General features: G+C 36.8%; 1 protein-coding gene across 1 annotated transcript in view; it reads right to left on the reverse strand.

Moving 5' to 3' along the window:
* slc49a4 (solute carrier family 49 member 4) overlaps positions 1-13,870 on the reverse strand; it is a 40,533-nt gene extending 26,663 nt beyond the window's left edge. Inside the window, exons 1-4 of the mRNA XM_016531365.1 lie at positions 13,421-13,870; positions 10,875-10,968; positions 4,074-4,336; positions 1,959-2,088 (exon numbers count right to left, since the gene is read on the reverse strand). Coding sequence (XP_016386851.1) covers positions 1,959-2,088; positions 4,074-4,336; positions 10,875-10,968; positions 13,421-13,715 — 782 coding nt within the window. The 5' untranslated portion in view covers positions 13,716-13,870. The remainder of the gene's footprint in view (positions 1-1,958; positions 2,089-4,073; positions 4,337-10,874; positions 10,969-13,420) is intronic.
* Positions 13,871-13,887: the final 17 nt, after the last annotated feature.

The following is a 13,887-nucleotide window of genomic DNA, read 5'->3' on the forward strand; positions in this document are numbered from 1 at the left end:
GGAGATCGATGTCTATGCACTTTTTGTTCCCCACCAAGAGCTTATTTAGATTATGGGATATGAGAAAGCCTTTTTTCCTTTCTTTTGACAAATTTGGGGGAGCCATCAAGCCAGAAGGATCATCAGCTAAGTGCCATTTATCCTTGGCAGGCCTTGTTGGGATCTAATACCTCAAAATGAAGATTTTGCAAGCAATGGTCATTTTTAACACAGAGTCCATCAATACTAATACTATTCTATCATCACTGTTAGTGCAGTAATCAAACGCAGGATAATGGTTCCCATAAAGGAACAATGAAATGATGCTCTCTGCAACAAACAAGTCAGGCTCAAAAAAAACTTTGAAGTTTCACCAACTCAGGTGAGCCAAGGACTTGAGTTCAGAGGCTGGAGGTGAAACACAATCATGATCACACGACCCCAGTCCGTATCCAATTAACTGTCCCTGTAGACTAGCTGTTTTACAAAGCTCTACCAATCCACTCCTCCATTCAGATACAAATGTGAGACGGCTACTGGAACTCTGCCTATCTGTGGGACTACAGACAGCATTACAGTCTCAATGGGGTGACTTCGTCCATTCATGTTTGTTCTTCTTTTTGCTTTCAGCTCTTCTGTGAGTGGGAAAGTTCTGGCGTTCCTCGGAGGGGGTCGAACTGCAGACTCTCTACAACAGTGGAAGCTCAACAGTCTTTTCCAGTTCACAGATTTCAGCCAATTCCTCTAGTGTTGATGTGAGAGCGCATTCAAAGCAGGGCTGGCTTCCTCTGATCTGTGAATATCACAACTACCCCAAGCGTTGCGGGTGCGACTACATCAAGAGAGTTCTGACTAGCTGTAAAAATGTGCCGCTGTGGTCACACTGGCCTTCATGGACTTCAGTGGGTTACTAAATGCACAGATCAAGATGTTCTATTTATTAAGGATGGTCAGCATGTGCCATAATAAGGCTTGGTAATTAATCTGCAGGGAGAGGATCTTGTCTTTGATGTGTATTAAATGACAACTGCGGCATATGGTGAGTGGCGAAATGACAAGACCCTGTTCATTAAGATTCTCTTTTGTAAAAGCAATGATAAAACTTCAGAGACCGTGCTGAGATCAGGGCGACAGTATGTGGAAGTTACAAAAGGCCTAAAATAACAGATGTCCATTGTTGTGTCCAATGTACCCAATGCAAAATCTCTTGTGAATGCCAATGAAGAACACAAGATATTCACATTATATATTTAACTAGAATCAGTATTGTGCTCAGGTTTTTTCAAGGTTTGAAATCCTTGCATGTGGTTTTTACAGGGACAGGAGATTTTTGTTATCATCTATTCATTCCACAAAAGAGAAAAATTCAACAAAAGAGACTTCTTTCAAAAACATTTAAAAAATCCTACTGGTCCCAAACTTTTAAAAAGTAGCACATTTGAACCCTTACTAAAGCTTTTTTCACAATGTACAGATGTGCAGTGTGTGCTGACAGTTGGCTGGAAGTGATGGTTTGTATCGTTTCACTTCAGTAGACATTCATTCATCAACTGGGGTTATATGGATTACTTTTGTGTTTGTTTTGTATAGTTTTTGAAGTGTCAACTTTGAGGGACCCATCCACTCACATTATATCAGACTGATTATTTTCCTAAAAATCAGTTTGTCTTCTACAAGTCATATACATCTGGGATGACATGATGGTTAGTAGATGAGATAATTTTCCTTTCAAATACAGAACTTAAGCCAAATGAACAACTTATGTTGGTTCTTCCATCCTTTTTGCGGCTTGACAACTGCGATCACCACCAATTTTTGTTGTATGGAAAATAAATGTTAGATATCTCGGTTTTTCTTTTATTTACATTGAAAGAGAAATTTAATTTTCAAATGAACTATTCCTACTTCCTAACCTCCGTTCTTTTATTCTCTGTTCAAACCAGTTAGAGCAGTCTGGTAAGGGAGGACTGTGGTTATACCTCAGCAGTCTGCAGATGCTGCTCCTGTAGCTGAGACGTTGGCTAGCTGCTGCCACGCTGGGAGGGATGGGCGGCCTGGAGGGGAAGTAGAACAGCACAGCCACGAAAAGTGCTGCAATCATCCCAACCTCTGCAAGTTCACAAAAATACACAACATTTATCATGCAGCCTTGGTGTCAACATCAAATCTCACAAAGATTTTACGGATTCGGACTTAATCTATCTCTGTTAATTAGAAAAAGAGCTTCACACGCCTGGCATTTCACTGCAATTTTCAGATACTAAATTCAAATTAATGAGAGAGAGCAAGAGAGAGTGGTATCCAAACCAACATCATTAACGGTCATTAGATGGCTCACATTAATCTAGAGTTAACCATGAGTCTAGCAGGTTTATTACAATCCTGTAGGGGGAGGAAATGCACAATGAAACAACTGATCAGCTCATTAACCCTGGTCCAGAAAAAGCTCCTGCTTTCAAATGTGCTCATCCAGTGCTGGAATTTGTGACAGTGCTACCAAGTACATAATTGAGCATTGCTGTGGCCAAGCACAAAAAAACCTGTTGGCACACAGTATCTCAAAACCGGATGCACTGACACTGCCAGCACAGTCTTCAGGTTGAGTTCCTAAATTTTGCGTCCCTCCTGGGCGCTGTCCACATGATAAAATAAGTGCCGCTTCATTGGACAGATGCCATTTTTATTCAGCTAGTTAACTTTTACAACATCGCTTCTATAAATCTGCCTTTTCTGTCATAAAATACAGACTTATAAAGCAGGCTTGGGTACAGGTGGGCGATATGATAAAAAATCTTATATCACAAATGAACAATTTTATATCGCACTAATAGTAGATATCAAGATATACATTACTGCTCAAAGGTTTGGGGTCAGTAAGATTTAATGAAAACTTTATACTTTTAGCAAGGACACATACATTTGAACAAAAGCGACATTTTGAGTAAAGACATTTATAATGTTACAAAGGATTTCTATTTCAAATAAATGCTGTTCTTTTGAACTTTATATTCATTAAAGAATCCTGAAAAAACTTATCAGTTTCCACAAAAACACTGAGCAGCACAACTGTTTTAATAATTAATATTGTTAATAAGAAATGTTTCTTGAGCACCAAATCAGCACATTAAATTAATTTCTGAAGGATCATGCGACACTGAAGACTGAAGTAATGTCTCCTGAAAATTCAGTTTTGACATTACAGGAATAAATTACATTTTAAAATATTTAATATATAAATATGCAATAATATTTTAGAATATTATTGTTTTTACTGTGTTTTATCAAAGAAATGCAGCCTTAGTAAGCATACATTAAGATATTTCTTAAAAAAAAAAAAAAAAAAAAAAAAAAAATTTTTTTAATCTTACCGACCCCAAACCTTGAAATGGTTGTGTAATTGCTGGAAATTCAATTAAAATGATTTTTATATGAATTAATCATGTGGTAATGCTTATTTTTGGAAATAAAAAGATGAATAGGTCTCAGTGCAGTGGCATCAGTAGGAACATACATGGGAACTCCTTCAGTATGGTTTAAAATCTGGTTCAGCAAATAGTACAGCAAAATATCTGCCATTTGACAGATTTTACTGTCACACAGTATATACTCTAAAGACTTGGCCCTTCTCTAAGGTTTTATTAGACTGGACAGATCACTGCATCTCTTCAAGTTTATCGTCTTCAAGGAGCGTGTCAAAATCCGGTGCATGTGGCTGCATCTTGATGCCCAATGTTGCAGTAAGTGTCACAATGACCTCTAAACTACTAACAAATCGATGTCTTTCCTGTGTACTAAAGTAACGGCAACATCTTTCAACTTAAACAGAGGCAGAGCAACAATCTATTATTGGCAAGATTTCTTTCTCTCTCTCTCAAAATGGTTTTAATTTTCTGAATCAGTTAAGCAGAACAATGTGAGGCAATCTTTATAGCGAGGTAAACGCAAACCACGTTAAGACGTTTGATTGTGGTATTTGGAGAGCCACCATGGATGGCTTTCTTGTGATTGCTTTTCTGTATGGCAAATGCTTAAAATAATATAATATTGATTCAGAATGAATGCTGTTGCTGTATTGCCAGCAGACAATACCGTACCTGCGTAAAGAACAAACTGTATCCTGTCTCCTATGTGGTTTTGGTTCCAGTAAACGGTGCTTCCCACAGTGCCATTAGGTGCAGGGACAGCCAACGGACCAATCAGAAAGGCACAGGCTGACCCCAGGTAGCCGATAAGTGATGCAATAGCGGTGGCTGTAGCTCTCTGATCAGGAGCAAACCAAGTAGTAGAGAGCAGAGGACCGGCACTCATAATGGTAGGACCAGCTAAACCATTCAGAAGTTGACCTCCATGAATCATCCTGTAGATTTGAAAAAACGGGATATATATATATATATTACATTTTAAAGTAAATAAATAAAATATGAGTGAGCTTTTTCCTGTAAAAACCACCATCACAATGCTATGTTGCACAATGCTGGCTTTCCAGGGCATTGTAATGCGGCAGATAAAGTTTTTATCATGTTGCTATGCCGCTGCTAGGGTGTTTTGGGTGGTCAAAAAGGCCACTCAAGTATCAGTGATATTTGTATTCATATACACACGCAAGCCAGACAAATGTCTGAGACAAACATGTAATAATTAACAATTAATATAAAGAAATGGTCTAAATGCAATCACCTTTTTGTTGATTTCTAAACTCCAATCGATGCTCTCCTACATATCTATCAGAGGTGACGTTTGATATCAGGGGAAACAAAAGAGCTTTATCCCAGCAGGGAGACTTGTGATAGCCTAACTGCCTGAATAAACGCTGCAGTGCTTGTCCCCAGAATAGATCTTCAGCATTGGTGAAGATAGAGAGTGACTGAAACATTTTTCCATTTTCTACAGCCCAGACGCACAACAAACCAGCCCGAAATGGTCTTTTTTCCTTCATGGTAATCACTGTCATAAAGATCAAGAGGCTTTTTGTGTCAAGCTTTTTCTAGTTTCTTCCTAGCAATTGTCACAAACTGAACAAAATGTTTTAAGGTCTATTCCTGCGTTCATGAAAATGTGAAGTTCTTTACTGTGGCTTGTCAAAGAGTGTCTGAGGGACGGTAAAAAACCTCTGGAGATGTACTGAGTGGAGGATTGATAGTATACTTGCCCTAGATTTAAAACCAGCTCGCAAGTGCATTTGGTTTGGTCAGTACACACCATACACAACATTTAAACAGCCTTTTATAGATTCTTGAACCTTACAGTTTGCAAAAGACTTTGGTTCAGTCATCGATCATGCAATGCTCTCCTCAATTCCCAATCTAATACAGTGTGAAAGCTCTCTCGACTATTCCTTTCTCTTTTGTTCCAGCATGTTGACATCTGATTCTGCTGAAAGGTGTTTATGCATTCCTACTGCATGTTTCATGACTGGACATCAGCCCCTGTGACACTATATTCATGCTAAAGCCTGTGTGATTTTGCTTCTAATGAAATGGGCTAGAATGCACTGTGGGATTTTTTCCCCCCCAAATAAGAAGCAGCAGTCTGCATTTGCAGTGATTGCAATCATTGTGATACCCCTCACGTAGCTCATAATTGGATCGTAGATGATTCTAAATCCTACACCTTGAGCTGATCATTATGACTTCACGTTTGTCAATTATGGTTGGAAACAATGCAAAATTGGCAATTCTGGTACAAAGAATGACTACAGATATTGCCTACTATATCAAGGCCAATGAATTCCAGTCTGAATTGATTCTGTTAGCCTATTTTAATTGAGCAATAAAGTGTAAGAGGCTGTACTATATTGTGATTATAATCAAATACAATGCTCAGCAGAGTGCCTTTAACCCTTACAGCCATGACTATATGGAAAATAAAGCACAGCCCCTTGAGAGAGTCATAGATTATTTCAAACAGCTACTACATAAAAATTATGTACAAATGTTTTATTAGGCAAATTCATTATGTGCCATCTTTCCACTAGATGATTCAGACCTTGACATGTAAACGAAGGTTAATATTTGGCCTTTATGGGTCCTGTAAAATAATAAATCCAGCAATTGGGTGTTTTGCATTACAACTACTAACTACATTATGTATTTTGGTACAGCTGTAACACTATATAGACCAATCACCATCCAGGACTTATTAAACTATCGGTTTTATAATATTAAGTTTGTGTAAAAACTTGCAAATGTTGGACTTTCTATATCAGTGACTGTTAACTGGTAGGTCTAACCTGAAAATACTGCAAAGTGTAAATAATATAAGTCGTCACACTTTACTTTAAAGTCAAATTCTCACTATTAACAAACCATTAACTATGACTTTTGCCTCAATAAACTCCTAATTTGCTGTTTATTAATAGTTAGTAAGGTAGTTGTTAAGTTTAGGTATTGGGTAGGATTAGGGATGTTGAATATGGTCATGCAGAATATGTGCTTTATAAGCACTAATATGTTAATAATAGGCATGTTAATAAGCAACTAGTTAATAGTGAGAACTGCTCACTATATTAAAGTGTTACCATATATTGCAACTAATCATATAACCATGCATAGTTAGGATAGCAACATAACTAAGCTTCAGCCTGTAGAGGAGAAATAATTTTGCACATTTTTTTATTTTTGATGTATCCAATCAAACACTACATTATTTTGGTACAAACAGATCTGTCACTTGGAAGAAGCTACTCAAATTATTCAGATGCCAGCAAAACAAAATGACCAAAATTGTATCAAGCAAAACACTTTTCTGCTGTGAATTACTGGCTGCAATCAATGAGCATGAAAATAATCATTAAAAAAAAATATATATATAGATAAATTTACTGGGAACAGAAAGCAGAAATTCAGCTTTCCTATTCAACCCATGTTGAAGTAACAGTATTCAGTCAAAAGACTGCCTGACTTCTGTTCAGTTTGGCTTGCAAGGAACATATGTCACTCCTCACCACCAAGACAACAATCAAAAAAAATTGACAAAGGCACAATGGTACAATCTGCTGCGACCACAATCGCTGTTGATTTGAGAACTACCATTGGCCTTTGTAGCCAAACGGCTTTGCAAAAAATGGATTTCATTGCTGCTACTTTCTGACATGTTTGAATCTCAGCCCTTCTGACACCACACCAAGCTTCTAAGTAAAGATTTCCGTTAATAAAAGTAAGAAAAATCTAAGAAATCCATGAATAGGGCTGATTACAGAAACAGTTCACACAAAAAATGTAACTTGCACTATTATTTACTATTCATATTAGTATTATGTTGGATCACTCCTTGATCTCCTGAAGCAAAATTTGTGGAGAATCACTGTCGTATGATCTTTCTTCAGGTGACAATCCGCTAAACCTCGAATTTGAATCAAAGTAAGAGATGAAAAGGGAGAAATGAGTCTCACGCATGGAGAAATGTGAGGGCAGTGGAGGAGTGGTAATTTAGGCTTAGATGATTCTGATCCGGCACGGACAATGTCAGGGAGGATTCTCTGCTTTCTAATGAAACTGCTGGGCTAACAGGATTTGAATGCAAATTTTATAACCCGAGTAACATATTTTATAAATGGACTGCTTTATACTGACCAAAACAATAATGGTACTGCAAAATATTCAAACTAAACGTCAAAGCCAGAATAAAAGAAAGACCTGGGAGAATCTAAAACACAGTGCCAGTCTTAAAATCACAGCCAATGGAGACATTATATATATGTGTCCTTATGTTAAGTTACAGAGGAAAAAAGTAATAGTATTCTATCAAAAGAATGCCTGAAACTTCTGTTCAGTTTGGCTTGCAAGAAACATGGTGGTTTTAACCAAATGACTCCTTACTGCCAACAAAACAATCAAAAAATTGACAAATGCACAACGGCACAATCTGCTGTGACCACAATCGCTGTTGATTTGAGACTAAACATTGGCATTTGTAATCAAAAGACATTGTAAAAAATTGATTTTTATTGCTGCTGCATTCTGTCATGACTGAATCTCAGTCATTCTGACACCAAACCAAAGCTTCTAAATAAAGATTTAGGTTAATAAAAGTAACTGAAAATCTGAAGGAGAAAAAAAAAAAAGAATAGGGGTCATAACAGAAACAGTTCACCCAAAAATTGAAATTATGTCATTATTTACTATTCTTTACATTGCTCCGAACACATATGCTGTTTTTTTCCTCACAGTACACTGTTCTTTTGCATACAACCACCATTCATATAGTGATTACAAAGTCTGCCCCCGGCCCCCCAAAAAAACCCATCATAAAACAAGTCTATTGGACATGTATTATTTTTTATATTCCAAGTCTTCATTTTTTAGTTAACAATTTAAACTTTTATTTTTTATCAAAAACACTTCCAGGATAAGCCATCTTCTAAACTGAGCTAACTGATGTCTGATGTAGTCCAATTCAGCCTTACACTGTGAACTCTTAAACAAAACAGCATATTCAGATCAGAATGACTCTTTCTAGTGTGGCATATCAACCATCACCATCAGTCACATGCTGGATCACTTGATATGCAAGATGGTTGGTCATTACCTTTTCAATGAACATCTTTTTACACTTTATTAATGCAAGTGCTGACACCTTGTGGTAGTTCAATTCACAGCTGAAGTCACCAGGTCATGATGCATCACATGTATGGTCTCCTACTTCCTCTGTGATCTAAGCTTAAGGCTTTCAGTAGCTCTCCATAAACCTGAGTTTTATAGTTGCAACACATGTATCTCATGACACAGGCAGTGCTAAACTCTGTGTGAGTCATGGGGTCTGTGAATAAGTCCTAAGCAATCCACCAGTAACTAATGTACTTTCTAGCACCTGCTAATTTCAATAAAGCTGAGAGATCTATAGAGAAGACAGTCCACTGAATAATGTCTGCTGGTGGTGTAAATGTACTTAAACAATACATCATAAGCTGTACCGGGCTTCTAAAATATCAAACACACAACATAGAGTTGAGTCACTTTATATGAATCAATAGACTCGACACATTAAGTGCCCCCGTGTTGAAATCAGCCATTACATTAACAGTCACTGCAGGCAATAGCTGCTTGCAATGTATCTTTGTGTTTAAATGTGCTTGTGGTGTAATACATAAATATATAAAACAATCAACATAACCTCTTCTGTCTCTCAACAGTCCTAAAAAGCTTTTCCTGTTATATATCAAGCAAATGCACAATTTTAGATTATATAACTGAGAAGGTCAATGTGCCACTGTGAGTTCTAGGATTGTGGGAGCTGTGAAACTAAGCTATGTAGCCTTATTTCATTCAAGTAACTAATAAGTATATTAAAAAAAAACTAAAACAAAGAGGAAAAACAGTAAAATGAATGCACTGTTCGAAAAATGTTTTATGTGTGAAAAAAAAGCTATAAAAATGTGGTAATGGTGTCTGGTGGTCATGTACTTGTATGGAACTGGCCTTTCTAACTACACACGTTTATACAATAATGTTTTAATACAGATGGAAATAACATCAAACAGATACAGATAAGTATGCCAATCTGCATGCATTATATGGTACTCTCAGCAGTTCACAACCAGACCTACGTTCTCCAAATTCAACAAACCAACAATTTTCTTCATGCCTTAATAATAAAATATGATTTATGCTCACAGATGTCCTATTTTAGTTTTGTATTGTCAACTGACTTCACTAACAAAGCTACATGCTTCTAACGTCATTTAGATAACCTTGTTTAAATGTCCATCGGTGGCGTAGTTAACTCTTTGTCAAAAAAGTAATAATAGAAAAGGTTTGTTTCCTTTTCTAACAACTGCAATGAGAAATTTGCTTTAGTTATTTCTTTATGTGCTGATGTTAACCACATGTGAATGAGAAAGCTTAAAGAGATAAGAAAGAGCGAGAGAAAATGGAAAGAGGACACAAAGTACAGAAGAGGACAGGAACATTCAATTTTACAGGGAAAAGAATCCTAATCTAAAGCAAACAGAACGCAGTCGTCCTGTTAAAGTGTATTTAAGCAAATGAAAAGGTCACATCTTTAACTTGCAACAGTACCATGCAACTTTGCCAATGAATAACACACTTTCTCTTATCATATGTTGCAGTGGATTTTAAGTCACCATAAATATTCTGAAAATAAGTGTTCGACGTCATTTATCATAAAATTGTATTATGAATATACTGTCCAACCTGCTCTCTAGATAGCAGCCAAAAACTACATCTAATCACACAAATAGAGCTAGGTCACGGAAGCCATAACCAAACAATAAAATATTTGCCATTCAAGTCATCAAACGCAGACTGTCAACAATATTTCTTTGGATGTGCAAATTTAGGCCTCAAACAGTATTAAATATTTAAATGACCAAATAAATCTGCCACCAACCTAAAGAACATGTATCAGGAAAAGACTGATGACAACAATGTCTGCACAGCATAAAGTACTAGAGCAGATTTTTTTCTAAAGTACCATTAACGTCACAAAGCAACAGAAGTTAATTTTCTGTATTGTGACTTATATCCTAGGATCTATCCATCGGTTGTTGATTGGTTGGAAGCAGAAACGACTGGAGAAATCCTGCATACGTTACTAGAAAAATGTCTGCCATTTCATCGTTATTTTATATTTTTAATATGCCTATACACTTTCACTTCAAAGCAACATTTTATACTAGGGCTGTGCAATTAATCGCATGCGATTGTCATGCGCATCTCGTCAGTAAAGTGTGGCATCATGTAATAAATGCACTTACAATGTTGGGCAACATGAGACATTTGGAGAACAATCTCTGATCTTCTCGTGAATTATCACATTGGGAAATTGAGGAATTGCATAATTATGCAAGTGAAAAGGAACCAGCATCGAAAGCTAGTTTGGCTAAGTGGAGTTTTTGTAGAATAAATGATGCATAACATTGTGCAACAGAGTCTTACCAGCGTCTGTAGTACAGGTCTTTGAGAGGAACACTTCGTAATGCTGCGCCCAGCACCATGAAGAACGCTGACAGCAGCAGAGAAGCTCGCAAACCTTTGGCACAAGACAGAGAAGAAGGAAAGAAGATATATCAGAGAGATGTGATATCTTTTAAGCTTTGATTAACTGGTGAGATTAGTTGTTGATGTAGATCTATCCCCAAGATACCAGCAAATTATGCACGACTATCACGAAGATATTAGGATTAGAAAATCAGATGGGAATGGTTCATTTTTTGTAACCATCAAAAAGAATTAAATTTGATTTATTTGTGACAAAACAAATGTTTGAGTCCAAAAGCCATAATGAAACTCCATGAGCATTTTTTCTGGATTCATGCATAGGAGCAGAAACTTGAACTTTGGAAACATTTTTGAGTTTAATATAGAAACTCTGGCCAGTGGTTTTCACAGCCTGTGGCAATCGCTTTCGTGTTGAGAACAAAAGGGAAGGTGAAATGCTCCCATTCAAGATAAAGAGCAACAAACGTGGTTGCAAGTTTTTGCTTAAACATTTACATAAGAGCATACCCTTTCTTAGCAAATATATCAAATAAAGTGCACTAATGTGTTAATAAACAGAACTGGAGTGTCGACTAGCTGTATAAGCTAATAGAAAAAGGAGTTAAAATGTGGAAACTGAAGACATTTGTTTGACATTATCAAGTCTTAGAGATAGCTGAAAATGCCTTATTTTCAGGCAAAATAACGTGAAAAGTAGTGGGAAAATGTTAAAATCAAAAGCATTCTGTCCTGTTTGACCAAATGCTCTTTTCTAAATACAAACCATGTGAGTGAAAATGTCATTTTCGAGGCTCAAAACAGATTCCTCACAAGATAATCTTATCTAGGGACAGTTCACTTAACAATCACAATTCTCTCTCACCCTCATCTCCTCCATAACTGAAATGCTGTTATTTTACCATATTAGAACAATTCATATTGACCATGTAATAGGCTAAACACTCAAAAAGTTGTCTATATTTAATCTGAAGACATACAATAGCTTTTTGTTAGGAAAAGACTGAAATCAAAGTCATTAATAGCCAAAAACATAGACCGAAACAGTGAAGCTTTTAGTGCTTCTCCAGTGAAGCGTTTCGGCTGTGTCAGCGCCGACTCTGTGCACACAGCGTGGTAAGTTAAAACAACATATCATCAGCATGGACTAACCCCACCGTAAGGGATGGTAGAGTAGCAATGTGTAAAATTTGTTTAGCTGAATATCGAGAGATGGCTTTACATTACTACAGTGTGAACATGACACCACCCTGAACAGCATACCAAGTTCAATTACCCAACTTTATTTTTGGAGGTGTTGATGAAAATTTTCAGTTTCAGTTAAATATTCATGCATCACTAGAACCTATAGTTTTGGGTGAGCTCCAGCAATGTATTTATTACACAGATACTTTGTGGTCCTTTAGATGGTTCCAGAATCCATAATTTAAATACAAATAATAGAAATGTAGGTACAATATATCTCTTATATCACTACTGGCAAACAGTGCAGCCAAATTCTCATGTGAACTTTATGAATTGAGATTCTATAAATCTGATGGTTTCTTTAAAATAAACAATATAAGATATATGAAGTACTCAGTACTGAAATCAGCTAAGTGACAGTATATGTTGCACAAGTTGAAAGTTCTGTCTCTCCGGCCAGGAGATAATAAAAGGACATAATTCATTTCCATTTTACAATTAGATATTTTTTTTATGTCCATTTTACATTTACATTCAAGGTCTCACGTTCCTCAACTTAGAAACTCATTAAATTGTTATGACAAGTATGAATACAAAAATGGCATCCTCTGACGCCAGGCTTACATAAAGACGTGTGTCATATGATGTTAGGGAACTGGTTTTGTGGTCTGACATGTGATGAGCTACCTTTTTATGATTCCTTTTTTATTTCACCTGACATAAGGAGTCTTTCTGTGCAGTTTGGGGTTCATCTAACTGACATAAAGCACTGTATAAAACATAATTATTCCCAAATTTTCTAGTTTTTCCAAAATTATGTACTTTGAGAGAATTTCACATCTGGCCACACGAATGTAAGTCTGTAGTAGATATTCAGATATTCAAAAAGGTACTTGGTACATGAACACTTTTGTATGAAATGTGTTGTTATAAAAAACACAATGATATATAAATAGGACTGTTGTATAAAATTATGATTAAGGGTCAATGGTAAATACAAATGATAGTTTGGAAGTGGATGTGTGGTTTGAAAGCCCTCTGTTGTAGTGAACAATGTATAAAAGAGATATGATATGAAATATGAACAACTGACTAACAACGCAGAGCTAAATTTTGTTAATAAAATGAATCTGTGCATACATGACACATTGAAATGATCAAACTGGCTCTGGCTAGTATGTGTAATTAGTGATATTACACAATCAACAAATCTGTCCAAATATTGCCAGATGTATCTATTATCATTTGTTTGTATTTACAGATATGGTTGCCATGACAAAACTAAAATCAAAACAACTCACCTTTCTTATCCATCAACCACATAAACAACAGCCAGGGCAGGTAACCCACTGGACCCCACATCACCAGCACCGCGATATCTGTCGATGAGAACTCAAACACATGCTTGGCTGAGATCTGGATCGGGCCCCAGGTGTTCCACACAAGTCCTTGCATAAAACCCAACAATGAAAACATGGTGAGAACAAACCATCTTCTCCCGTACACCCTGCTCAACACAGGCTGTGTGTTTGTCGCCGGCTGAGATGGAACCAGCAAAGGCTCCCTTTCTCCTTCGGTGCTTTCCACGGCACCCATTGAAAAGACGTGGGATCACGTTTTAAAATGCCTTTATGCTATCCGGCAACGTCTATAACATGCCACATTAAAAACTAGGGCAGTCGTTCAATTGCCAGCTGCCCATCGAAACAAAAACAACCGATGACACGCTCAGCTACGCTCCAAACTTTAATGCGCATGCGCTGCGTCT

This window comes from Sinocyclocheilus rhinocerous, unplaced genomic scaffold (assembly GCF_001515625.1).
Source record: "Sinocyclocheilus rhinocerous isolate Xijiao unplaced genomic scaffold, SAMN03320098_v1.1 scaffold2529, whole genome shotgun sequence".
NCBI classification, from domain to species: domain Eukaryota; kingdom Metazoa; phylum Chordata; class Actinopteri; order Cypriniformes; family Cyprinidae; genus Sinocyclocheilus; species Sinocyclocheilus rhinocerous.